General features: G+C 38.6%; 1 protein-coding gene across 2 annotated transcripts; it reads left to right on the forward strand.

Annotated features, from left to right (window-relative positions):
- Positions 1-27,304, forward strand: RHOBTB3 (Rho related BTB domain containing 3). Of its 2 annotated transcripts, none has more exons than XM_030968644.1 (12): positions 1-141; positions 311-527; positions 7,984-8,176; positions 9,984-10,135; positions 10,953-11,064; positions 11,879-12,247; positions 14,490-14,602; positions 16,169-16,280; positions 18,455-18,628; positions 19,806-19,972; positions 21,117-21,213; positions 23,764-27,304. In XM_030968644.1, coding segments are annotated over exons 1-12 (1,824 nt in total). In that variant the 5' UTR covers positions 1-139; the 3' UTR covers positions 23,880-27,304. The 2 variants fall into 2 exon arrangements, with proteins under 2 accessions (XP_030824504.1, XP_030824505.1); XM_030968645.1 differs by lacking the exon at positions 1-141 and adding an exon at positions 1,454-1,562 and having other exon boundaries at positions 317-527.

The following is a 27,304-nucleotide window of genomic DNA, read 5'->3' on the forward strand; positions in this document are numbered from 1 at the left end:
CCCGCGGTCACCGCAGCGAGACTGAGCCTGAACACGGAGGAAGGAACAACGAGCCAAACGCGCTGGAGGTTTGCAATGCAAGCAGCCTTTCCAGGTTTCTTTTCCTCTTTGCTCCCACCCTGCTGCTGGATTTGAGATCATGTATGTGGTTTTGCTGTTGATTACAGGAGGGTGTTAAAATCTAGGGAGGGAAGAGGATTCAGAAGGATTAATATGTTAGTTTTGATTTAAGGGGATTTTATTTTCTTTCCCCTTATCCCTGCCCTTCATCTTTGTTAACACAACTTGGTCTTTATTATTTTTATTTTAGGTCGGTTAATATTGTAGCTTTTGGGAATGAAAGAGATGGTTTTTCTGAGGACAATCAGCAGCCCAGCCTGATCTGGAGCTATCTCGGGAGAAGTGCTCTCATTTCCCAGATCGACAGCAGCTTGTCTGCCAGTCATGTTGGAAACCCAGTTTTTACTGAGTATCAAGCCTGCATATTTGGAAATGTCAGACTGGTGGTACACGACTGTCCCGTCTGGGTAAGAGATCCATATCAGTCTTTGTAACTACAATTAACAGTGTGAGCTCTTCTAGTAAAATGAAATCATATCCCAATTTTAAATGGTTTTCATTGTTGTGGGATTTTATTTGTAGTTTTGATACTGCATTTAGTAAAAAAAACTTTAAAAATGTAACCAGACAAATGCTGGGAAATCTCAAAGGTGCTATAAAAAGGTTCTTATAAACAAGCCTCTGCTCGGCCTTCCCTGTAAGAAGGTGTTTTTTTCAACTGTGTTGCTTAGTGGAAATTTTGTGATAGCCAATCCAGAGGTAAACAAGAATGCCTTCTTTGTGACACTGCACCATAAGTTCTCTCTCCAAATATTTGCCAACAATAAAATGAAATTTTATTTTTGTGTAAATAAAGGCAATACGTTTTCCAGCTGTGAAAAATGACAGATTAAAAGATCTGATTGTTTATATATTATATATTATATGAATTATGTATTATTCATATAGTAATAAAGGGAATAATTTTACTCCTCCTACAAAGAATAATCATGTCTTAACATTATTACCTTTATCTAATGGTAAATAACAAAGATTTTGGCACTGTTGCAAGTTGTCAGCAGTTTTGTTAGTAAGTGAGAAAACTTAGTTTGGAGTGTGAGCAGATCAATGATTGTGTAAGAAATGATACTGATAATCTAAATTAAAACATATTTAATGACTACTTAGCAGCCTTAAAAAAACCCCTCAGCTTACCAGCTTTTAGAAATTAAAACAATAATCAGTTTCAGCTCCATAATTCTATCCTTTGGATCATTTTTGTACTCCTGTAAGGGAAACCTTTTGTAGAATCTGCAGGAGCCATAACAGCTCCATGAATTTATCAGAAGCCAACAATCTTAAAATGAAACAATCCAGTTTAGCTGTCCTTCTGCTCTTTATTTCTTTTTGCCAGCTGCTTACAGACACCAGTTCAGACGGACTGGGGCATCCTGTTTCTAATCTGTGAAGCTGCATGTGACCTGCACGTGCAGTTTGCTGGAGTCACCGGAGCGCAGCAAAGAGTAAAATCTCCTGAATATAAATGAAGTCTGTAGGGCTTCGGGGGCTGTTTCAGAGGGATGGAGGGAGGTGGGTAAGGGAGGTGGGAAGGTAAGTGAGTGTAGCTGGAGAAGGGGAAGCAAGGACATAGATTGGAGACAGAGTTGATGTGTTTTTACATTGCTTTAATTGCATTTGGCCTTCTGCAGAACAAGGTTATTCAGTTCTGGACACCTTTTAATTTCTGCCCTTCAAAAGTTAGCTTGTTTTTGTCAGAGTCGCTGCATTTCTGCAGCCTCAGTTTTTTCCCCTCTATGAGCTAAAGAAGGCAGGAGATATATTACTGAGAATGTTGAGGACAAATTATCATTTTTCTCTTCGTGGAAGACATGTCAGATAGCAGGACTGTACTCTGCAGGAGGTCATGCATAAAGCAGTGTCCGTGCTAGGGTAAGGCAGAGCCAGGACCATTTCCCGCTGCTTGGGTGCTTAAGGTTTACTATATCACAGTGGATCCTTCAGAAGGGCTCCTCTGCTAGCCTGGGGAAACAGCACAGAACAATTAAAAATGTTGACAGATGTTGCCTCAAGCCATGTTCTGCATGGAAAAGGATCCCTGCTTCATCTTACCAAAACACAGAGGTGGTGGTATGGTAGGCCTTGCAGTATTTCAGCCTCTACCATCTGAGCCCAAGAGAGATTTGCATTTTACCTGGGATTTGCTCCTCATCTAGATTAAACCCAAATGATTAAGGCGAGAGAGTCCTAGACATGAACTTGGCAACTGAGTACACTGATAGCTGTGAGTCTCAAAACTCAAGGGTGCCCAGCTGTTCTTTGTCTTCCAGAGCCATGAGTCTGGAAAAGCAGTGTTGATGTGGTTTCACTGGGTTCCACAGTGAGTGGGGGGGGGGTCCTTTTGCATGGCAGATTGTGGTGCAGTTTAATTTTCTTGAGTTTGAGTCTGCTGCTGCGCCTGTCTGTCAGCCCAGGATACTGTTCAGCCTTTTGAGTCTGCAGGAGGGTCGGCAGATCAGGTGTCTTTAGGAAATTACAAAGATAAATTCATGTTTGCCAACATGCAAACGAGCGTGTTGTGAGGACCTCTCCTTCCCCTGGCAGTTGCAGGGTGCAGGAGGGAAATGCTGATTTTGGGGACCTTATAATATCACAGGTCTGTAGAGACAGCAATGGAACACCACACTTTTCAAAATCTGGGGGCAAAATGCCAGAGTTTCCAAGGCCAGGTTGCCCTTTGTGTTCTGCTCTCAGGGTGCACCACTGTGGCTTGCTCTGGCGAGCTGTGTGCAGGGGACAGGAGCACAGTGCGCCGACATCGGTGTAAATCATGTGGCCTCAAAAAGTTTTCTCAAAAAATGCAAACCTAGGGTAAGAGAAGACATAAAGAACTAGGGAAAACACATGTGTGCTAACATCTCTGCTGAATATTGTGGTTTTAATAGCTGATGAGTTGCTAATGTATCCTTAAACTGCTCTATAATAAGGCATATTGAATAAGAATGACCCAGCTTTTCTAATTTTGCGGGGGTGAACCTCCGTATGGAGCTAATAACTCATGAGGAGAAATTTGCAAGATGAGTTTAAAGTCTTGCTTTGGAAAACACTGCTTTGATTAACAATCTGTGTTAGATTTGACATCTTCAGGACTGAGATGCCATTTTATTGACTTACCTGTATTTTGCAATTCCACTTTACTCTGAATTTGTTTATGCTTCTGCAGGAAAAGTGCAGGCAGAATTTTTAATATCTAATTAAGTGAATCTTCCTCAAGTCCACAATTAAGCATAGCATAGAAGCTGTAATTCATGTTTTGATTCATTTAATTGTAGTGCTGGAAAATAAATGGCAAAATAAAAAGTTCTTTGTAATGTTCCCTACCTGAAGTAACTCTTGTCCTCCCCTCTCTTACCTGGAGCAATACCCTAAGGATATGAGAGTGTTTCTCTCCTGGCCTGGGAATTTTGCTGCCCTTTTTAACTTTTTCTACTAAGACCCACCTGGTTTTGCTTGTTTGTTTTGTTGTTGTGGCTTTTGTTTGGTTTGTTTGGGTTTATTTTCCCCATGAGAAACAATACCCCCCAGAATACTTTTAGCTTTCCCCTACTTTATAAAAACTGCTGAGCTTCTAGAGAATTACTGATATCATCAAGTACAGAAATGTTTACAAAAGGGGAATATAGAGCAGCTGGGTTTTGGAGATTGTCTTGTGCTGGGTTAGATACTTGAAGGGGGTGGATGCTCTGCTGTGTCTGCTCAGAGCCCTGCACAGAGCTGCAGACCTCAGTGGGGCTCACTAGTACACAAATATATTAACTGCAACTTAAATGGATTAACTACAATTTTGAGAAGGTGCTCTGTGAATTTTTTTCTAATTCTCCATTACAACAATCTCTTTCCCTGAACCTTTTTATATTTTTTCCTTGTTATTTAGTGTACTAACAGGAGTTGTCTCTCAAACACTGAGTTTTCTTATGTCAGCGATATCATCCATTGTGTAATTCTCTGTCTTTTTCCTCTTTATCGTAATTCTTGTACTCCTTATGCTGCCTTGTGCTCCTTATGCTGGTCAGCCTTTACCATGTCTAAGGGTACAGGAATCTGAGCCATGTTCAGATTTTATTTACTATTTTTAGAAATCTAGACATATTACTGCTTCAGTAAAAAATGACAGCTAGTAAGTAACTTTTCATTTTTCAGTATGTCATCCCTTCTCATTTTTAAGCTTGAATGCCTGAAGTGGCAACTTAGAACAAATTATCATATCCTGGTAAAAAATACTATTAAATTCATTTATGAGAGGATGACAGAGGCCAACATGAGCTTCCTTTGTTCTGTGAGGGGGATATTTAGGGGGATTTCTGGAAGAGATACTTCCATCTGTGCTGCAGATTACTTATCTGAGTAAGTTCAGGGCCGAGTAAGTTATAGAGAGTACACCCATAAAATTTGTCCTGCTGCAGACCTGATAAGAAATTGCAGAGGAATCTTAAAAAAAAAATGGGGAAGTCTCGGGTATGTGGTGTGGAGGACATCATTGTGAAAAAGGTTTTGGTAATGGAGACTTGGTCTGTAAATGGATCATAGAGAGGGATAACTTGCCAGTGTTCCCAAAGCAGTTCTCTTGGATCCTGGGGAAATCCCAGGGGAACATTCCTATGGAGTGTCCAGGTGCCCTTTTCCCCACAAAGGGTGGTTGGCATTGCTGCTGCCTCAGACCCAGGGCTGGGGTGGTTGGACATGAGGACACTTATGAGCAGTTTTCAGAAAGAGCGTGGGCATTGCAAGGGCGCTTGTGTGAGGAATTTCACTGCCATTCAGAAAGGCATTCATAAATCATTTTTAACAAAGCAGGTATTGTTGTCTTCTGGGATCATGTGATTTTGTAGGAAAATCATATCTTCAGTGCCTCTGAAAGCTTTATTTTCAACACTGAATCTTGAGAAGTATAATTTGCTAATGGAAAGAATATGTTATGAGACATTTAGAATGAAGGCATGCAAGGAAAAAAATGAAGATTTTTCCTAATATGTCCTCAGAGGAACAGCAACAGAAGTATAATTAAAATTACAATTAATAAAGTCTTAGCTGTACAGATACTTCTTCCTTTTGCCAATGTCTGACTTACGAAATGGAGCAGGAAGCATGATGAGGAGTAGCTGTTACAAAAATTTCATAGATGGAACTGAAATTAAGGTTATTCCTGAATCTGAATGGCTGTTTATCATCTGATGAGATTCCCCGTCATTTTTGCATGAAAGGTTCCCTAAAAGCAATAATGAAGGAGGCCCTAGATGATCTGTCTTAGGGATGTCTTGTGCAAATAACCCGTTATCAGAGATATTTTCGGAGGATTTTCATGGCACATGAGATTTATCTCAGTTCTACACTGGAGTGACTGAAAAACAATATACCAACATACCACAAAACCAATATACAAACAATATAAAAATACACATATTAAATTCCATAGGAAGTTTCCATAAGCATTTTTTATTACTCATGCTTAAAGCTGTGCAGTTTCAGTGTATTTGTGCTCTACTCTTTGCTTATGATACCACCCATTGTCTCCAGTCTTGTAGAGATGGGCAGGTGCAAATCTGGGCTGATCTTGAAAATGGTCAGCTGGAAGGAAATTGCAAAGGAACAGATGTGTTTTCTGTCTACCAACAGAACAGAATGGAACAGATAAATATCCCATGTTATTTTTGGGGTTCTGTTGTATATTTCCTTTAAACCTTCGTTGTGTTAAATGTATGAACTCTCTTAAAATTCTCCATTGAGATCTTCATCAATTAAAGTGTACTAAAGGTTTCCCTTGAAAATTCTCAATTTTTGCCTGCTTGTGTGATCAGGTTCTCCAAATGTTCATCTAGATGGCTGTCTTGAAGCACTGTAGCTGGTAGTCCTACTTCTAGAGGTGCTAAATGTGCATTTATGAGTAAATGTTATATCATTAACCGGGCCTAAATGATTGTATTAAGTGCTAATTGACACTGTCCTTACCCTGGGATTATAATAGTCTCTAACTGAGTTGTCTCAAAAAAACAAATATCAAGAACAGTGCACTTGCCCTCCTCTATTGTCAACATGGTTAATCATGTGAGAGCTATTCCTGATAAATTGTTAATTCTGGTTTACTTATTGCAGAACAAAAGCTTCTATTACAGACATCAGTGGGAATGTGTACTGTAATTTATTTCCTGAATTATTTCTTTGTAAGGTCAAGACCTGAATTAGAAATGATGTGAACTGACACTTTAGGCAAATACTCACTGACTTTGGCTTCCATCAAGGTCATGCTACTTCTTGTAGTTAAGAGCATTGCAGCTACCTCACCAGATTTCAAACAATGACCCTTTTGAAGTGATCAAAAATAGTTGTGTTGACAATGCAAGCCACACCACTTGTTGTTGATATTACTAATCTTTTATGTACTTCACTCCCATTTGTAATGCTCTTATTTCTGTACTTGCTTTACAAAACTCAAATTGCTCCCCACTACCCAAACTTTGAGTTCTGCCCTTTTGTCACTTTTTCTCCCCTCATTTATTCGTATTTTCACACTGTCTTTATTTCATGACTGCTAATTTCTATTTTTTTTCCCCTCAATATCCCAAGTTCATCTAGTTTTGCCTCACGTACTGTGCAGGGCTGCCGTAGAATCACAGAATCCCTGAATGATTTGGCTTGGAAGGAACCTTAGAGATCATCTCATTCCAGCCCCCCCTGCCATGCTGGGGAGAGGTTGCACAAACATGTGCTTGAGAACTGTGAGTTCTTTCCTGCCATGCACAGGAGCACCTTCCACTAGACCAGATTGCTCAGAGCCTCATCCAGCTTGGCCCTGAGCACTGCCAGGGATGCACCTGGCAAGGGCACCCACAGCTTCTTGGCGCAAACTCTGCCAGGGCCTCATCATCCTCTGTATAAAAAAATGTTTGCCTTATGTCCAACCTAAATCTACCCTCTTTTAGTTTAAAACCATTGTCCCCTGTCCTATCACAACAGGCCCTGCCAAAAAGTTTGTCCCCATCTTTCTCACAAGCCCCACTTAAGTACAAAACGGGCAAAAAAAGCCTCTCTTTTCTAAGAGGTGATAGTATTTTGGGTCATTGGAGGTTTTCTTCAGTTCTCTGGACCACTTCCAGACTTCCCTCAAGAGTTTTCAATTCAGCATACGTTCAAAGCCAAGGCTCCCCTGGTATTTATGAGCTACCTCCAGGTGAAGCAGAAATTGTAGAATCACAGTTCCACGACAGATACACAAGTAATAACTGTATATTGCCTGTGGACACAGCACAGCTGTAAATGTACAAAATATCAAACAATTTTAGAGTTGAGTTGTCAGCACAGAGCAATGAAAATTTGAATGTGAAGTTGAAAGTTTAGGTATGTGATTGAAGTCCTTATCCTGAAGACATTAACACCTGGTGAAGCTATGTAGAAGCTCCAGTGATAAAAATTACACTGAATTATTAAGTTTGTATTTAAAAGTTCATAGGTATGTAGGATAATTCTGTGTAACCCTTTCTCTAAAATGGTATGATTAATAATGTTTTTTATGTGTTGCTGAAAACCTCTACCACTGAAGGTACTTTTATTTCCTAAAGAAATCAATTTTAAAGTTAAGTAATTAAAGCAGCAAAGATTCTTCTTGAAAAGAGTATTCCCCAATAAACCCTATTTTTAATTCTTCTGACAGAATTCCTGAATTAATGGAAAATATTTAAGATTTATTATAACAAACAACTTGCTCTCCAAACAAGGAAATTACAAAGCAGGAAGTCTGCTCATTGTTGCATGTCTTCAAATAAGATCTAATCAGACAAATACAATCATGTAGAATTTTGCGTTAAGAATATAGAATTTTTCATCTTTTTCTTTAAGTCAGTAAATTCTTGATTGGTGTTTTTTCCTTTTTAGGATATATTTGACAGTGACTGGTACACTTCCTGCAGGCTCATTGGAGGAGCTGATATTATTGTGATTAAATACTCTGTCAATGACAAGACTTCATTTCAAGAACTAAAGGACAGCTATGTTCCAATGGTAAAAAAAGCACTAAATCACTGCTCAGTTCCAGTAATAATTTCTGCTATTGGTGCAAGAAAAAACGGTATGTATCCAGCCTCCTGTAACAACAGATAAAATCTTATTTGGAAGTTGGGTATAATGTAATTTCAGTAGAAGCTGGTTGTTTTTCCAAGCTGCTAACAGAAGCAATTAGTCTGTCAGGATGACAGTAATATGCACATGTATTTTGGCTCTCTAGACTGATGTGCTGGCAAGAACACTGTGCTTAATTAACCTCAGTAATGATAGGCAACCTATCCTTCTTTGACCTCTGCAATGACTCTTCTTGTGGAGCCGTCACACATGAGGATTAAATCTAGTAATTTGGATTAAGCAGCATACATTGGGGTATAAAGTATCTCTAGCGTATGAGATTAAAATTATATCCAGCATTCTGAAAACACTGGAGAGTGGTTGGGAAAAGCCTTGAAATTCTCTAGGATTTTCTTCCTAGACCAATGAATGAAAACCACAGCCCTGGATTGTATTTTACTTCATGATAATTTACTAAAATAAGTGTTTCTAGGCATCCCTCCCTTTATTAAGAGACATGATGAATGTAGATGTAGACATTTATTTTGTACTGTACGTAGAAATATTAATCCATATGAAGTATATCCTCTGTGGATGCTCAGTGTTGGTAAGGTTTACTTATAAACCTTTTAGCTCAGTGACAGATATAGGACACTTAAAGAGCTACATAACAGTTAAATATTTATTTTCTTCCATTTAGTAATTTCAATGATCATGACCAAGAACTTTCATGCTCTGATTTATACAGGAGTAATAAATCTTCCATTCTAAAGGCAAGGTTTTGGTAAATTGTTTGTATTCCCTAAGCATTTCCTTACACTTTTTGTTTAAGAACAGGATATCACCAAACTGAGTGATTCCTCTAGTGGTTATTTTTTCTTTTCCACTTAGTTTTTTTCCTCTCTTCTTCCCTAAGTAATGTGGCCATGAGAGACACCAAGCTGGACCTCTGGGTTTACTCTGGGACCTGTCAGAGCAAACTGCTGTGCACACACAGAGCCCTTTTGTTTCTAGGAGGTATTTGTGAGCACAGCAGTTTGCTCATACAGATTACTAAGATATTAATCCTCTGTAGTGGTAAATGTTGATGCCAAAACAAATGTTAAAAAAAAAAACCTAGAAAAAGCTGTTTTATTACATTATCCATAGGTCTAGGCAGAGGACATTAGCAGGGAGCATGCACAGCACATTTGAAAACACATCCATGGCTGGCACATTCTTACTGTCATTAAGCAAAGCTGACCCAATGTGCCTAGAAGATTTTTAACATTTAAATGGCATAATCTTAAAAGTACCTATTTTGTGTTTTTAAAAAACTGTATGTCAAATACATGTAGATGAATCAGATCCTGCAGTATGTACAAACCCATCAAAGGTTGGTCTGGAGTGGAAATTTTCTTCTTTCACTACTGTGTGTACTTCCTGCATGGACAGGCCACAACAATTCAACAGGTTTAAGGGTGGCATTCATGAATGATAACACCTGCAGGCTAGTACAAGACCTGGGTATGCAAAGCTTTTGAGCCAAAGCCAAATCTGGCATCCATAAGTCTGGCTGAACTCTTCCAACTTAACAAAATCAATAAAGTAATACTAATGTAATGTATACAGAGGTTTGTAGAGTGACTAGTGTTTTGAATTGATTAATATGAAGTTGGGGTTTTTTCTGTCATTACAGATTCCTTATTATAAAGTTCCTATGTTTTCATTTCCCTCTTTGTTCTCATATAAGTAAGATATCTTTACAGTTATTTAGTAATCTAAGAATTCTGTATTATTTGGCCAAAATTGTTATTTTTCATAACTTTTTACCCCAGGAGTGCCTTGCACTTGTCCCCTGTGCACTTCAGACAGGAGGAGCTGTGTCACAACCTCTGAGGGAGTCCAGCTTGCAAAGGAACTCGGAGCCACTTACCTTGAACTGCACACTCTTAATGACTTCTACATCCAGAAATACTTTGGAGGAGTGGTGAGTGAGAATCTGCAGCTTTGGAAGCAGGGTGGAACATGCATGAGTTGCCTGACAGACATGAGAGCTTCAGAGAGCCAGGGGAGGCACACCATGGGCCCTTCCACCAAGTGTCAAGTTCCCACCAAGGCAAAATTCAAGTTAGATATAGAAAGAAATTCTTCCCAGTGAGGGTGGTCAGACAGTGGAACAGAATGGTCCAGGGGGCTGTGAGTGTCCCATCCTTGCTAGTGTTCTTGGCTGGGTTGGAAGGGGCTTGGAGCAACCTGATCTGTGGAAAGTGTCCCTGCCCATGGCAGGGGGGTTGGAAGAACTCAATGGTCTTCAAGGTACTTTCCAAGCCAAACCATTCTAGGATTCTGTGAGTCTATGGTGCTATCTGAATTAGCAGTACCAAGGTTGCTCTGGTTTCAAGTAGGAAGATTTAGGAAAGCTATTTGATGCATTGCAGTAAGTTTTCCACTTGTGTTCTTGTCCTTTTATCTTGCTGGCTAACATCCAGCTGAATGAGGCCACTCCCCAAGATAGAATTAGCATCTAAAGAGGTCAGTAGATTGAATATCTTTGCGTCTGTCAGTTCTAGGAAGACTAAATACTCAAGAATTAACCACAATCATTTGAATAAATAGTCTTTTAAATTGTGCTAGTTCTATCTAAATATGGTAGCTTCTCAGAAATTAGTTTTGGGACTCTCCTGGATGACTGGTAATAGTGTCAGCAGCTTTAGCCCTGCATACAGAACCTGTTATACCCCTTAATTTGATGTATAGGTTGTTATTAAATAACAAGTTAAAAAAAAAAACATTTCTTGTCTTAGCTTGAATATTTTATGATCCAAAGTTTGAATCAGAAGTCATGCGAAAAAATGAAGAAAAGGAAAAAGACACAGAAGTGCCGTCGAGTCCAACCACCTCAACTTGAACAGCCAGGTGCACATTGATATCTGGTCTCTAGTATAATTCCTTAATTGTGTCACTTTCTTTGCACAATCAATATTTTTTACTACATTTTTTAGTAACAATTGTTACTGTGAGTTGTGCTGTCTATTGTTAGCTGTTCTGCGTATGTTGCATCACCTTTTAGTGATAGTTTAATTTAGTCGGGGAGAATTGTATGGCAATATATAACATTGCAATGGATTTCTAGTTTATTTTAAATATAACTAATAGGAATGGTTTTCTGGTGGACTTACAAAAACATGAATTGATAAAAGCTTTACGTAAAGTCTTAGTGGACAGATTAAAAAAGAAAGTTGTTAGAGCATGAATTATAACTCTACAGTATAATCAAATAGTGTTTTTGTTTGCTACAGATTAAGCAAGGTAGAGAAGTACGCACCTGTATGTCATTTCTGAGCATCTGATGCATTGCTCAGTGAAAACATTACTGACAAGTAGTTACCTATAAATCTGTAGTTGTTGCTTCTTCCATGTTCTAAAAATTTGCTCAGACCTCTTAGATTTGGAATACACAGTCAAAGTCTCTTTATAGTGTAACTTTCTATAGAGCGTTCATGAAAGGACAGACACTTACTATTAAACTAAGTGTTTCTTAACTTACTTACTGTACTAAGTATTTCCATTTTTTGGGTATTTTACTCAAGATATTCAAACAGCATATAAGAATTATTCTTATTGAATATCTCTTTTAAAAATTAAACTGACCTGATAAAGTCAGTTGTCCTGTGGTTAGCACTTGCTAAGGTCGTAAAACTTAGTTTTTACAGCCTGACTTCTTTTGCAGAAAAGATGCCGATCCTAAAGGGTGAAGCCTCGCACTACAATGCAGACCTGCACAACCTGCTCTGCTGCTGCCAGTGTGCAGATGTGGCCTTCTACCCTGAGGATCTCAGCACGGTGGTGGAGGCTCACAAGATCATCCTCTGCTCTGTAAGCCACCTCTTCATGCTGCTGTTCGGGGTGAAGAGCCCGTCTGACGTGCAGGACACTTCTGTGGTGCAGCTGGCGCAGAGCCTCTTCGCGGTGCAGGCAGGGGATCCCTTCCCCTCCTCCCCCCGGGGTGTGCCACCCTGTGTCCCACCAGTCAGGGTGGTGGTGAAGGACTCTGTCTTCTGCTCTTGTCTCTCAGATATCCTCCACTTCATTTATTCAGGTACCTGCTGAAAACAGATCTGGCAACTTATTTCCTGTTGTCTCATGAAGGAATATGTGCATCGCCCCAAGGAACATGGCTTTGCTGTTGCTAGATGATGTCTCACCTTGTTTCCACACCTATTTTATCCCTTATGATTACTATGCATAATGAAAACACCATCACCTATAACAAAAATTAGGTTAGTTGTCATTCTAGATTTAATGGGCCTAAATTAAATTAGTCCATAAGCTAACATCAATAACATTCAAAATGTTACCAAAACAAATTTGGAGTTTGAGGCAGTTTCAGATCCTAGGCTTTTAAAATATTGTAAATGGTTGCATGTTCTAAACACAAGGGCAAGAGTGCAGAGTTCCTTAAGAAAACTCAAGTCATTTTTATTCTGAGTATGGTGCAGCTGAAGAGAAAACAATGATAAGTGTCTGGAGTGTGAAGACCTCTGATGTGTTGCATGAGTTCTGCTACCAGTTGGTACAGTCTGTGACCTCACCTACCTAATGCCAGCTATCAAAATGGCACGATATTTTTTCAACTTTTCAGATGTTGCTTAGAATTACTCAGCAGAAGGTTTTGGGTTTTTTTTCTGGAAGTTACTAATGCCTGTTTGTTCTTTGTAAAATATTTTTCAACCTGTCAGAGAATCTTTCAGCTTTCAGTTGGAGTTTTTACATCAAAGGCCCTTCTTTCCAAAATAGTAACAAACATAAAGAATAGATGAAGTTTTTCAATGAAAAAAATCCATGAATAGATTAATTTTTTTTGTTCTTATTTATTTGAGCCAAGGATAGGGGATGAAAACTGTTTTTTCAGCAGATGATGGATAATACAATACTTTTAATTCATAGAATAATTTAATAGTTTGGGTTGGAAAAGACCTTTAAGATTATGAAGTCCAACCACTAACCCATCACTGCCAAGCCCATCACTTAAACCGTGTCCCCAGGTGCCACATCTTTGAAGTGCCTCCAGGGATGGTGACCCTACCACTGCCTTGGGCACCTTGTTCCAGTGCTTGACAACCCTTTAGGTGAAGAAAGTTTCCTGATACTGAATCTAAACCTCCCCTGGTGCAACTTGAGGCTGTTTCCCCTTGTTCTGTCACTTATTACCTAGGAGAAGATGCTGTCCCCAGCCTGGCTACAACCTCCTTCCAGGCAGTTGAAGAAAGCAACAAGTTCACCCCTGAGTCTCCTTTCCTCCAATCTAAATATCCTTGTAAACATCTTCATCTGTTGCCATCTACAGCTTGGGTCTAGTGCCTTGTGTGCACTAATTTTCCTTTTTTACTTTCCTTTATGTCAGCCAAGGAGCTGTGAAACTTTGCAGTTGCAGGCAGAGCTCTGCTTTATGTTTTGGTGCCTCTGAGAGGTGAAGGCGCTTGAGGTAGAGGGTGAGAAGAGAACAAATAATGAGTTTTCAGATTTTCAGGGCTGTGACATGATGCCCATGAGGTTATAAACCCTTAACCAGTGTGGTATAGATGGGATATAATTGAGCTGAGGATGCTGTGTGCTGTAGATGCTCATTGAGCCTCTTGACAGCAGAGCATCTTCAGGGCTGTGCTGAGTTGGGCTTGTTACTGAGCTTGATCTATTTCTGTCTCCTTCTTGTCCTGGGTTAGAACTGAAAGTTACCACAAAACCCCACTTTGCCTCTGAGACTTACTCCAGCAAAGTGCATGAAGATAAACTATATTTGTTTTACTCTCTTCATTTTTCCAAGAAAGCTATTGAGACACCTCAGTGAATGTCATGGCTTTGACTGTCAAAACAAGAATAACAGAAATTCTACTGCAAACTTCGTGCTGATTTTAGTTGTGAGGACTAAGAGTGTAACTGTGCATTAAATTTTCTAGTTCCTACCACTACAGAACAATGCAGCCAGCAGCACAGGCAGAAGCTAAAAAAATTCCACAAATGTTGAAACATTAAGGATTTTTTTTTCTGTATCTTTACCTGCAATTTGTAGTGACTGAACTGGGAGGAATGAATAGATTGAGTGTGAAAGCAAGTGAGATGCTCTAGTCTGTTGGTACTTGGTTGCACAATAAAAAGTAAATGGAAATTTAATGTGCAAAAATTGCATCCTGCCCTTCCTAAAAGCAAAGATCTGGCTGAACTATGTGTAAACCCCCTACTATTTCTGCAGGATATGTTTGGCATTGATGTCATCTTTCCTCTGCCTGCTGAGGCCTGTGCCTTGCTGATTTATAATCTGTCTCCCCCTGGTTATGTGATAGGTGCTTTCCAGTGGGAACGATTAGAAGAGGACATAAGAAAGAAGCTGAAGGATCCAGATAAAACAGAACATGTGCTTGAGAAAGTTAAATGCATCCTGAAAACTCCAGGAAAGGTATGTCTAACTCCCTTGGGTCACCATTAGTTACTTAAGTTTTTGAGAAATTGTTTTGTAGACAAGGATTTCTTGTCAGTCTTTGTTTTAAAGTCACTTTGGATTAAACAGCCTGTACTTTCTTATGCTTTCAGTGGGTAGTTTGCAGGCACATACACAGAGATCCTGATGTAACATGCAGAATTAATGTAATCGGTAAAAACCACACAAGCAGGTATTCTAAAAGGATTACTCGTATTCACACCTTTAAACATTGTCTGCCAATATGATTATGTGTTGCTAATTCCCATGTAATAGAGGCTGCCCAGGAAAGATTTGTTTCTGAACATAAGCCAAAAGTTGGGCTTCTGCAGTAGCTCCAGAGGAGTGGTTTCTCATATGAATGCTGTGATGTGGAAAACTGTCTGTAATTCAATATATTTATTTCAGTAGACCACACAAAAAATGTAACATATTATTAAGTTAATAAAAAGTCACAATATAGAATTAGTTTTAATATAGAATTCGTTTTCACAGACATTTTTTCTTGGAGCACATATATTCCCTGATAACATAGAACTTGCTTTAATGACTTTGGTTGATTTAGAAAGGAAAACCTCTCAGATTCTCTAGGAACAATACAATATAGACATCAAAAAGTCACTGAACTGTTTTCAGCTTATGACTGCTTTGTTTTAGGCTTACAAGCCCTTAGTGCCCACAGCTAAAACATTTATACATTTATAGGTTTGGCCTTGGAGACCCTGAAGACTTTTAAGACAGTGAGCCTGAGGTGTTGTAGTTTCTTTTATTGTTTTTTATGCTTTCAGGGTACTCTTATTTCTCATTTAAGTGTGTGTGGGTTTTTTTTTTTGAAGCCAAAAAGAAGGAATTGTGATTTTTCATAGTAAAACTGAAAATTTAAAAAAATTAACATTTTAACCATGAATTCAATCTCATCTGAATTTCACTAATCAGAATCTAGTGACATGATTTTAATATAGTTCCTTTCGTCAGCTTTAGACTACACTTTTAAGGTAAGAAAACCAAAAACTTAATTGGGAGTACTGGGTTTTGGAGTGTCTTGACACCACCACGTTATTGTAAGAGGAGCCTGTGCTCCAGCCTGTGAGCTCCCCCTACCTCTGTGAAGGTAATTCCAGGGCAATATAAACACCAAACTTCCAGCTGCCTTGCCTTTGTATACAGCATCACACTGCAGCGTGGATGTGTGTCCCCTCCCTGCTCCTCCCTGAGCCCTCAAACTTCGCTCTGCTGCAGCGCTGGGTCTGCACAGGGAATGTCTGCAAAGGTTGGGACTCCAGAAATCTGGTGAAGCCCAACCTGCCTGTAGGGGCTGGATGGGGGAGGTCAAGAATAGCAAACTTTGGTGTGACTGTGAGGGACAAGAGACCCCTCGGAGCTGCTGCACTGCAGGGAATAGGAAATTAGAAAATAAAAGATGATTGCAGAGAAATGCACACGCCAGAAGCTGTTGTTTATTTTCCCATAAAAATGATGTCCCATAATATTTAATTCTGTGGGCAGCTGCACATGACAGTGCTTTATTACCAATTTATTTTTCAGCTTAGCACTATAAAGGACTGCAAGTCTCACCAGATAAAACGGCTCTATAATACTTCTCTCAGGCTATTCTTTAACACACCTGTGCTGGCTGATGTAATCTTCAAAATACAAGGTACAGTACCACTGTTCCCTTGGCCTCCATCCTTTACCCTTTCTCCCCTCTTCAGGAATGTGGGACATGGAGGTGACCATGGCATCAAAACTAAGGAATTATGAGTGCTTTGCTGTCACTGTGGAAAGCAGGGAAAGCTTGCCCCGGTGGATGCCCTGCCGCAGTGTCCATTCTCACCATGGTTCATCTGGGCTGAGCCTATAGGAATTCCCTCTCCCTGTCATGGCACACTGCCTCCCTGATCGACATTATTTTTTATTCTATTTTATTCTATTTTGGTTTACTCCAAATGTGCTGCAGTGTCAGGATTCAGTGTTTTGTCTGGAAATTAAATGTGTTCATTGTTACAAGGAAAGATGCAGTGTGCGAAACATGTTGCATGCTTTTGTAAGAATAAGAATGAGATGGTTTTTAAAAGGTAACATTATATTTCTTAGTCTGTCCATACTCACCCTTCATGCAGAAATGGCCTTCTAGAATTAGATTATTATTTTCAGATGTATATCTCAGAGACAAATATGAAGCATTAGCTCCTCAAATATAAGCACAGGACAAGGAGACCCTTTCTAGATGTTCTGTTTCACACACAGAAAAGACTCCACAAAAATATCATTGCAAAGGAGAGGAAAATAGTGATTTTGAGCTCAGTGACGTGAACAATTCACCTCAGTGTCCCACTCCTGAGAGAGTCATTGTGGGAAGCTGACCCCTTTTGCAGCCTTTTGCAGCTTTCCCAAAACCCTCTAATTTTATAGATTGCCACACAACACTATATATTTTACAGAAATAAACCCCAAATATCTGGGTTGACGAGTACTTTTAAAAAGCGTGCTTATCCACTAATAAAATGTGAACTGTTTTTCCTAATAATTGATACATCTTCCAAATTTTTTTCTCAAATTCATCAATCAGAGCAATTGTATCAAAATTAAATAACTACTAAGAGAAATTGAAGGCCCTAATCTTAACCAGACAAACAAATTTGTGAGGTTTTGAGCAATTCCTTGGATACTTAGCATTGGTTTGAGTTTTCTAGCTTACAGAAATATGGAAGCCAGGAAAACCTGGAGCCCATTGTGTCTCTGTAGAGACACAGAACATGATTGAACATCTTAATTAGTAGATAAGTGTCCATTCACAAGCACATACAGGACATATAGTACGCAGCTTAGACATTTTGAAAGTGGAAATACAGGAGGTAGAAACGAAACAAAAGACAAAAATTGCCAGAAGGTTTAAAAAATTACTGAGGTACCAATGTTGTGATTAAAGACATAATTTAAACAGTAGCTTCTTTGTAAGTATATACAGTATGTTGCGTGTGAGTTGATCTGCTTATTATAATTTTGATTAAAACATTTACATCCAGCTCTAAATGCTCATTTTGGGTTTGGTTGCTGTCCTGACTGGCACTTGTTTGGCACTTCTTGCATACTGAGCTGGACTGCTCAGTCCAGCTGGACTCTGCAGCCCAAAAGGCTTCCACCACCCTGGGCTTTTGGCCTCTCCACATCTTCCAAAGGCTGTAGTAAAGCAAAGGGTTCACTTGCAAATAATAGAAAATGAATAAATTTCTGGGAAAAAAATAATCAGTTTTTTTTTCATAAGACAACCATTCAGGAAATTCACTCTAGGCACAGTATTTAATCTAGTTAAATTTATGCTTACTTACTGGACTTAATGGAATTTCATCTGGAAAAAATTGCCTTTCTCTGTTTTGTATGGTCATTCTATACAAATATTACTTACCAGCAGGGTTACTGGTGCACATAAATGACTGTTCATAGAATCATTCAGGTTGGAAAAGACCCCTAAGATCATCAAGTCCAACCATTAACCATTTGCATAACAATTCAAAACATTGCATACTTATGAACTGGGCTGGAGATTCATTTAGTGTGATCAGATTTATTCTATTTTGTATATTCTCAGTTGGTATAGTCTATTGCATTTTGGCTTAAATAATTTTTTGCTTGTTGATTTGTTTTATTTTACTATTCATTATTCATACTAACTAGTATGCAGTAAGTGTGTTGTTAGTCATTGCCAACTTTCAATACTTTAATCATGTTCAGTGGGGTGAAGACCTCCTAAGAAGACATGAACTTTAAAAGGAAGATCTTTCTGTGTTATATAAAATCATTGTATATTTATTTTTGTCTCGCATCCTGCAGGTGCAACTGTTCCAGCCCACAGGGCAGTTCTGGTGGCTCGCTGTGAGGTTATGGCAGCTATGTTTAATGGTAATTATCTAGAAGCAAATAGCATTCAGGTTCCAGTGTATGGGGTTTCCAAAGACACTTTCCTGTCTTTCCTAGAGTACCTTTACACTGACTCCTGCTGCCCAGGTAAGGAAACTATAAAATACAGTTCTATATTTGTAACTCATTTTTCCACAGCAGGGCATTGATAGAGAGTAATGTAGCAGCACCTATTTGATTGAAAAATGCCAATATTTGAATGTGCAATGTCTCGAGAAAGATAACATTTTTGTATTGTGCAATAAAAAAATATATCCGTCCTATACAAGTAAAATAGAAGAAATATTTCTACTAAAATTATTTATTTGTTTTGTGCTCACATAACAAGAATCAAAGAAGTTTAAATTCATTTCTGATCCATTATAATATTTGTAATTTTTTTTAAACGTTACAGTAATACTGCTTTCTAGATTTCTGGATTCTGTGTTAAATTTAGAAGTTGGCATTTCTTGAACACGCATATAGTGGAGTGTATTCTAAACAAAACTAAATTGCAGAAATATCTTATTTATACACATGGTTATCTTATGTGTGTGTAAACCTAGAAAAATATACCAACAGGAGTGTTTGGCAAGAAAAATTGAGCTAAAATATTCTTTACGTCTTGATCTTTATCTTTGTTATAAGAAGAAAATCTGAATACTAAATCTAAAACATGATTTAAATTTATCTTATTTTTCCTTGATATAATGAATAAATGATATTGTAATATGTATTTTTGCTTTTGTTTTCTTTTGAAATAATAATTCTACCTTATTCTTAGATATTCCATTTTTCTCTTTTCACACTACCTAACATTTCCTTGTTTATCAGTTTAAAAATGCAACTACTGTGCTATATTAAAAAAAAAAAGTCACTCTTTTTTTTGTCTTTGGACTTTTGGCTATATTTTCTTGTATCATAAAAGTGCTTTTCTGAAAGAGAACTTAGCTAAATTCACTTATTGCTTCTCAGTTACTCTAAATAAATCAGCAGCACTTGACTCATCATCTTCAAGATCCACAATATTGACAGCAATTCTTTACACCCATCTGTCAAAAAGTTCTAAACACATTTTTTCTTCTTAATTGAATAACTTATCTGGAAAAATAAGGTGATACAGCAAACAAAAATTTATAATAATGAAAAAAATAAAACAAGGTGATCACAGGAGTCTGATTTTGTGTTTGCTGTTAGGCACTTAAAATTCAGCTTGGTGAAAAGTAGCTTTGATAATCTTGTCAAAAAGGTAAAATACATGTTATTTTGTCTTCTTGTTTTTTAGCCAGTATTCTCCAGGCGATGTCTCTGCTGATCTGTGCAGAGATGTACCAAGTGATGAGACTCCAGCATATTTGTGAACTTTACATCATCACTCAGCTTCAGAGCATGCCTAGCAGGGAACTGGCTTCCACAAGCCTCAGTATTGTTAACTTGCTCAAAAAAGCTAAGGTACTTACTGTATATATCAAATGAGAATATGTATGTTGACTATTATAAGTTGTTTTAAAAATTTTAAAAATATTAAGAGCAATTACTGTTCCCAAGGGAACGTGTTGGTATAAAATCTGTTTATTAGGGATAACTAGTGACACAAGGGTGGCCAGAAGAAATCCTTCAGCCTTTAATTGCTGACTGTGCAGTTACAGAATCACAGAATTGCCTCTACCACTGTACCCCAGCCTGCTCCAGAGCTTGACAACCTTTACCATGAAGAAATTTTTCCTACTATTCCACCTAAACCTCCCTGGCACAACCTGAGGCTATTTCCTCTTGTTCTGTCACTTTTTATCTGGGAGCAGAGACTGACCCCCACCTGTCCACAACTTCCTTTCAGGGAGTTGTAGCGAGTGATAAGGTCGCCCAGAGCCTTTTTTTTTTTCCAGGATAAAAACCCCACCTCCTTCAGCTGCTCCCCATAAGATTTGGACTCCAGACCCTCTAGTCACACCCTCATCTGTAGAATTTCTTTTATCATGGACACACTGCAGTAATTCAGCTTAACTACAGCTTCTTCCAGGAAAGATGGGTTTTAGGCAAGTAAAGATGCACTCATTCCACTTTTAGTCAAAAAAGAAAATTATGTGGTATGCAGGTGACAAAGGAGTTCCAACTGCATAGAATATTGAGAGAAATACATAAAAGTAGGAAAAGAAAAGATTAGATGCTTAAAAAAGAGAGACAATAAAGACAGGGTTGGAAAACAAAAGAGGAAAATAAAAACTAGATTGTAGGATATTGCCTTAATCAAATAGGATTTTCTGCAGAAAGAGGAGACCACAAAACCAATATGCCACATTCCTTCCCTCCATTCCTTTGAAGCTCTGCCTCAGTGCAGATGTCAAAATTTCCAAGATTCATGATACCTCAGGGGTTTTTTCTACCTCTGGGAGCGGGACTTAGTTAATTTGTTCTTGGGTGTTCACCTGTTTACGTATTTCCATTAAATTACTTTTCCTTCATTATCTTCTATAGTCAAAACTTTATTTAGTAAATTGCTTCACAATGGAAACCAGAAATATTTTGACATGTGAGATGTGGTTATGTTTTAGACATGATAGCATTAAGTGGTTTTTTGTCTTCTTTCTTCCCACAGTTTCACAATTCTGATTGCCTTTCAACTTGGCTTCTTCATTTTATTGCCACTAACTACCTCATCTTTAGTCAAAAGCCTGAATTTCAAGAACTTTCAGGTATTTTTCTGTTCATCTTGAGAAGACAAATTTTTTTTTTTGTTTTGCTGAGATAAAAAGTGATGTTCTGGATAATACCATTTTTGCATGAGAAAATAATTAGGGCTTCTTTAGGATATTCCAGCAGGATGTTTCACCACCCTGGTCTGGGATCAGCCAGGGTCTGATGACACAACATGACACAGCCAGCACTGCATCACCATTTTTATGGGTTCTGTTGGGATGGCCAGGTTCCCACCCATAATTGAATTTACTGGACCAGTTTGGTCATTGTACGTCAACCCCTTCATATTATCCTGCTAATTTAATCCAAGGTAATGAGTCATTTTTGATTCTTCTTCAAGTGCTGGGGTTTTCCTTTAAGAAAGTAGGATTCTTGTAGTATGCTCCAGCAGATCTTATAAAATTAAAAAATGATGGCCCATTGAAGTAAATAAATCCACCTTCTTCCAGGGACCTGATATTTATTTTTCCAAGCATTTGTATTTGCTTCTGGTGGTGTAACTAGAAAGTTTTGCTCATTGCCTGTGTGATTTTCGTTCACCCTGATGAGGGGTGCATCTCTTTGACCTGTGACACCTCATCATCTCAAGGTTCAGGACAGCAACGCAGCAGCAGGCAGCGGCTCTCCCACGGCTTTCCAAGACCTGAGACCTTCATAGAAATGCAGAATTAGCTGAGTTGGAAGAACACACAAGGATCACTGAGTGCAACTCCTGAGTCTGCACAACACCATCCCCAAGAGTCACACCATCGAGCATTGTCCGAAAGCTTCGTGAACTCTGTCAGACTGGTGCAGTGACCACTGCCCTGGGGAGCCTGTTCCAATGCCAAAATACACAGTGGGGGAAGAACCTTTTCCTAATCCAGCCTAAACCTCCCCAGGGTGGTCTGAACACAACTTCAGGCCATACCCTTCGAGTGTCTGCCTCTCCTTTTCCCCTTTGCCCATCTTCTTCCCTTCACAAGGAAGTTGCAGGCCCCACTGAGGTCTCCCCTCAGTCTGCTCCAGGCTGAACAGACCAAGTGCCCTCAGATGCTCCTCACACTGCTTCCACTCGAGGCCCTTTGCTGCCCTCCTTCGGACACTCTCTAATAGTTTTAATGTCATTCTTACACTGTAGTGCCCCAGTCTGCCCCAGACTTGAGGCGGTGCCATCTCAGTGGACAGCAGAGCAGGACAATCCCCTCCCTAGCCTGGCTGGCCGTGCTGGGCCTGGTGCCCCCAGGACAGGAATGTCCCTCCTGGCTGCCAGAACACTGCTGACTCAACTTGTCATTGACCAGGACCCCCAGATCCCTTTCCAACATCTCATTCCTCAATCTGTCCATACATCCAGGGTTGCCGCATCCCAGGTGCAGAGTCCAGCACCTTCCCTTTTTGAACTTCCTATGGTTGGTGATCACCCAGTCTTCTAAATCATTGAGGCCTCTCCGAAGGCCTCCCTGCCTTTGAGGAAGTCAACAGCTCCTCCCAGATTTGTAGCATCTGCAAACTTGCTCAGTGTCCTTTCTGTAAGTCTTCTATCTGGGGTGCTTATGAAGATGTTGAAGAGCACAGGGCCAAGGATGGAGGTCTTTAGAACCCTGATAGTGACAGGTCCCCAGTCTGATGTCACCCCAGTCAGTGTAATCCTTTATGCCTGACCTGTGGGCCAGCTGCTCACCCTTCACATCATGTGTTTGTCCAGATGTGGGCTGGACATTTTGTCAAGAAAGATCTGGTTTTAGTGAGAAACAGTACCAAAAGCTTTATTGACATGCAAAAACATTGACATGCAAAAACATCAACTGGCTTCCCTTGATCAGTTAGGGGGGTTACCTTGCCATAGAGGAAGTTAGATTTGATTAGCAGGATATTCCCCTGAGGATTGAAGCCCTGCCTTGTGCCCAGGTGAGTGTAGTTTGCCTGCCCTCAGGCTCTCCTGGCTGTGGGCCCCTCTGCTGTGCCTTCATCTGAGGCCCTCAAAGAGCAATGGATGCAAGCTGACTCTGGAATATCTGGAGTTAAATGGATGAAAATGCATCTTTCTGCAAATGCAGAGAAGAGTAATCTACATAGTATGGGTAAAAGACTCTTATATGACTTTGTCAGCGATTAAAAACCATATGCAATAAGAGGTTAATGTCTTGCTGAATTCTTAGCTGCATTCCTGACCTTGCTTTCTGTACTGATCTTGAGACAAACTACTGGCACAGGAATTGATATACCCTGCTTTATAGCTCTGCAGCATAGAAAAATCCTTGCGTACCACATATGACTGTTCTCTAGGGATTAAGCATGCTCATCTTTAAGAATATCTCTCTGCTCTCCTTAACAAGTATTGTATTCATTTTTTCAAAAAAACTTTTTTATTACTAACTTAATAATAGGGAAACATTGTGCGCTAACTCTTACCTCTGTGCCATAGCAAAACAGGCAGCACTTTCCTTTGTAGTTGTATTTATATCTTTAACGGGTTTTTAACTATTTTAAAATACTTTTTGCAGCCTGTGCACATGTGCTGTATGTCTATATATTACATTTAATTCGTTTATTTCTTTTTGTAGTGGAAGAGCGCAATTTTGTAGAGATGCACCGATGGCCTTCAAACTTGTACCTGAAGCAGCTTGCTGATTACAGGAACTATATCCACTCCCAGAAATGCCACTGCACAGTAATGTAAAGAGACTTGAGTACATACAAAGTACATTTCAACTGCAAAATTTCAGATTGGGGATTATATAGAATACAAAAACCATGTCAAGAGTGAAACCCAATGCTCACCTCCTCTGGAAATTACAGACATTCTTTGTTTTGCTAACAAATCACTAATTTTTACCTTGAAACATTGAGAAACATATGTTGATTTATTTTAAGCACAAGGACTTCATATTCATGGGGATTAAATGTATTACGGGACAGTGCCATGACTGGCATCTGCTTCCCTTTCTAATTTCCTTTTTGTTGATTTTATTGTTTTTCATGTTTATTTGTGGCTACTAAACTGAGTCTCTTGAAAATAGAGTGGTTTTGTACATCTGTGTGTAATAGAAGCATAGGAGTACAGTAGCAGTGCAGGGAAGCTGAGAAGCCAGGTCATAAGTTCTTCATATACTTCAGGATGCAAAAATTTTCTGCAGCATTTTTTAGTTCACAATATATTGGGTAGGCTTAAGAAGCATTGTAGTTACTACTAATTTATTACTCCAGAGAAAGCCTGTAGTTCTGTTACAACCCTATGAGTAGATATTTTAATTCCAGAGGAATGCCTATGCATCACGGTATTCTCTAGTGCCTCCAAATATCTAAAGAATGACATCATTTTTCCTGCCAGTAGGTAGGAGAAGAAAGCCTGTTTTCACAATCTGCAGAACACCTTTGTTATTGTGGTCATATTGCATTTCTCACCATGAGAAATAAAGAGAGGGAAAAGTACGTATGCTCAGAGCATATCTGTATGGTACTGAAGGACAGGGAAGAAAGGCAGAGGGGTCAACAGTCTTTCTTGGGGTTTGAGCAAAAAAACTCACTAGTAGAAGTGGCTTTTTGGGGAAAAGTGTGTCTAGTAATCATAGTCACCACAATGCATGTTAGATGTGCTGGCCATGAGGGAGATGACCCTCACAGATTTGGGATGTTGGCTTTTGTGGTGGGACTTTGAGCTCAAACCTCCCCAGCAGGAACTCAGTTAACGTTTAGTTATCATCGTGTGCTCATAAGCTACACCATGTGAGACAAACCTAGCTGTGGATCTATTCTGAGACACAAGAGAAAAACCCAGAATATTATGACCGGCACAAACCTTGCAGATGCTATTTATCATTTTCTTGACCAAAACAACTTGTCATGCTGCTGACTTGTATATACATGTGCTAATGCCAAAATGAACTGAGCCTTTTCCTGAGCATAGGTGCTTTTCTAGAAGCAAAATCTAATCAAGGAACTAAACGCCTCATTATCATTCTTGTACTTTCAGTTCTGGCTTTTCATCTTCCTTTGTAATGTGGTATGTAGCCTGAGACTGTGGCATTTCTACCACATCAAATGTATCTGGAAACTGCATCTATGAGAAGGTGGAAAAACAAATTGCTGGAGCTGAATCTTTTTTTTTTTTAAGGTACAAGAATTGTTATATTTTTCAATACTGTTTTCTAGATAAATTGTTCTTTTCAAATTCCATTCTAGAGTCGTAGAGATTTTTTTTGGTGATACTTTGCAGAACTTCAGAGGGTATTTCCTTCCCTATTTTTGTATACACACAAAATAAAAAAGAGTTTATGACTCAGCTGGCTGCTGCAGACTCAAAATTCCAAGGTTCCTTTTAGGCAAGAATGATTTAAAAAAAAACCAAAAAACTCTGCATCTGCAGATCCTAAAGTTATTTAAAAGATGAATATACTTATCTACATCTTGCATATAGGGAGCCCAAAATATAGAAAATGATAATACTTTTTCAAGATCATGAAAGAAAACTGAAATTATTAAACAAAAACTTAGTAGGAAAGTAATTCGTATGGAACTTACAACTGAAAAAAAGTAGTTTTTATAGTTATATAGTTATCAAAAATTTAAGCAAAAATTAAATTACTGGATAGATATTAACAAAACGGTAAGTTTTTTGAAGCTTAAAGTCATGGAAAAATTTGTGCATACAGTTAAACTACAGCTTATCTAGACATCTGATAGCATCCTTGGGTGCTTCTACCAGAAGTCAGCTCAATTATCAAAAGTAGGGATTAAATGCTTCATACTGACAACCTGTGCAAAAGTGACTCAAAAGCTCTGTAAATATTAGTCTAAGCTTCATGTAGTCCTGCATTTTTAATATTTTGAAAGCTTTCCCAGTGTTTTCACTAGGAATTAGTCTGTTGCCAATGATTTGTGTATAGATAACACATAAGAAAGTACTGGTTTTAATATCTGTAAATGTTTTATAGGTATTTAAAATAGGCTTAATGGAAATATAAACACTTTATATCCAAACCAGAGAAAAATTTTGCTATTATGCATTTTAGACAATGATAGCCACAGGTTTTATACAGACAAGTTACGCAGTATAAAATATTTAGTATTTATTCAGAGATTCAGAGACTAATGCTTACTACTGTTCAGACAATAAACCAAGTTTCCATTTTACTGTGTATCCCCATAATGCTGCCTGTATCAGGTGCAGATGTGTTGTACTTGCAGACATACACCATCTGATAAATTTTAAGTCTTAGAAAAAATCTTACTAGACATTCTTACTTTCATTCTGTAAGATGATTTTCTGTAGAAACATATGTACCTTAGAGCTATTTTTAAACCTTTTTTAGCATTTGGAAACATGACTGAAAGTAGCTAATGATGCTTTGTGAGTGGCTATTCTTAGCTGGTTTTAGTGGAGGCTTTAGGGCTGTATCCATCGCAGATAGTCAGGAATTAGGGAAGTACTGAATTTGGTATTTATTTATAACTGTGTATGGCATAAGGTAAAAACTGCTTTGTTATAAACCTCTCACTTTATACTATGGTATAAAGTAAAAATTAGGAACCAATTGGAAAAAAAAATGTTAATTAAGGAAGTGGTTTTTAAAATATAAAATGTTTCTGGAATTCTTCCACTGGTTCCAACACCTCCCAAACTCCCCTGGCACTGGCAACATTCAGATGAAAGAAAGAGGTCAGTGATTAATTTGGATGTCCCTAGGCAGTACCTATAGCATTTGAAATTATATATTTAGGCTTAAGTTTTAGACTTAATTTTTGCTATCCTATATATGTGTGTTCTTGTCCCAAACTAGCACTAAGCTTTACAGAGACTAAAAAAGTGTTTTTCTGCACTAGGAAGGTTTTCCAATGATAGTCAGAAAACCTTTACTGTTGTCCTTAAGCTATGGTGTGGTTGATTTGAAGAAAAAAAATGCAAAAAACAAACAAACAAACAAACAAAAACCCAACCAATCAAAAAAACCCCCCACCAACCTCTTAGAAAAAATAATAACTATTTTATTAGGCACGTCCTGAAACTCTTGTATGTTTTTCTTTTAATGTACCCTGACTAAATTACACATTTTTAGATTGAATATGTAAAAATTTTGATACAAAATTAAAAAAAAAGTTCTCTAA

The sequence above is a fragment of the Camarhynchus parvulus genome, chromosome Z, assembly GCF_901933205.1.
Source record: "Camarhynchus parvulus chromosome Z, STF_HiC, whole genome shotgun sequence".
Classification (NCBI taxonomy): Eukaryota; Metazoa; Chordata; class Aves; order Passeriformes; family Thraupidae; genus Camarhynchus; species Camarhynchus parvulus.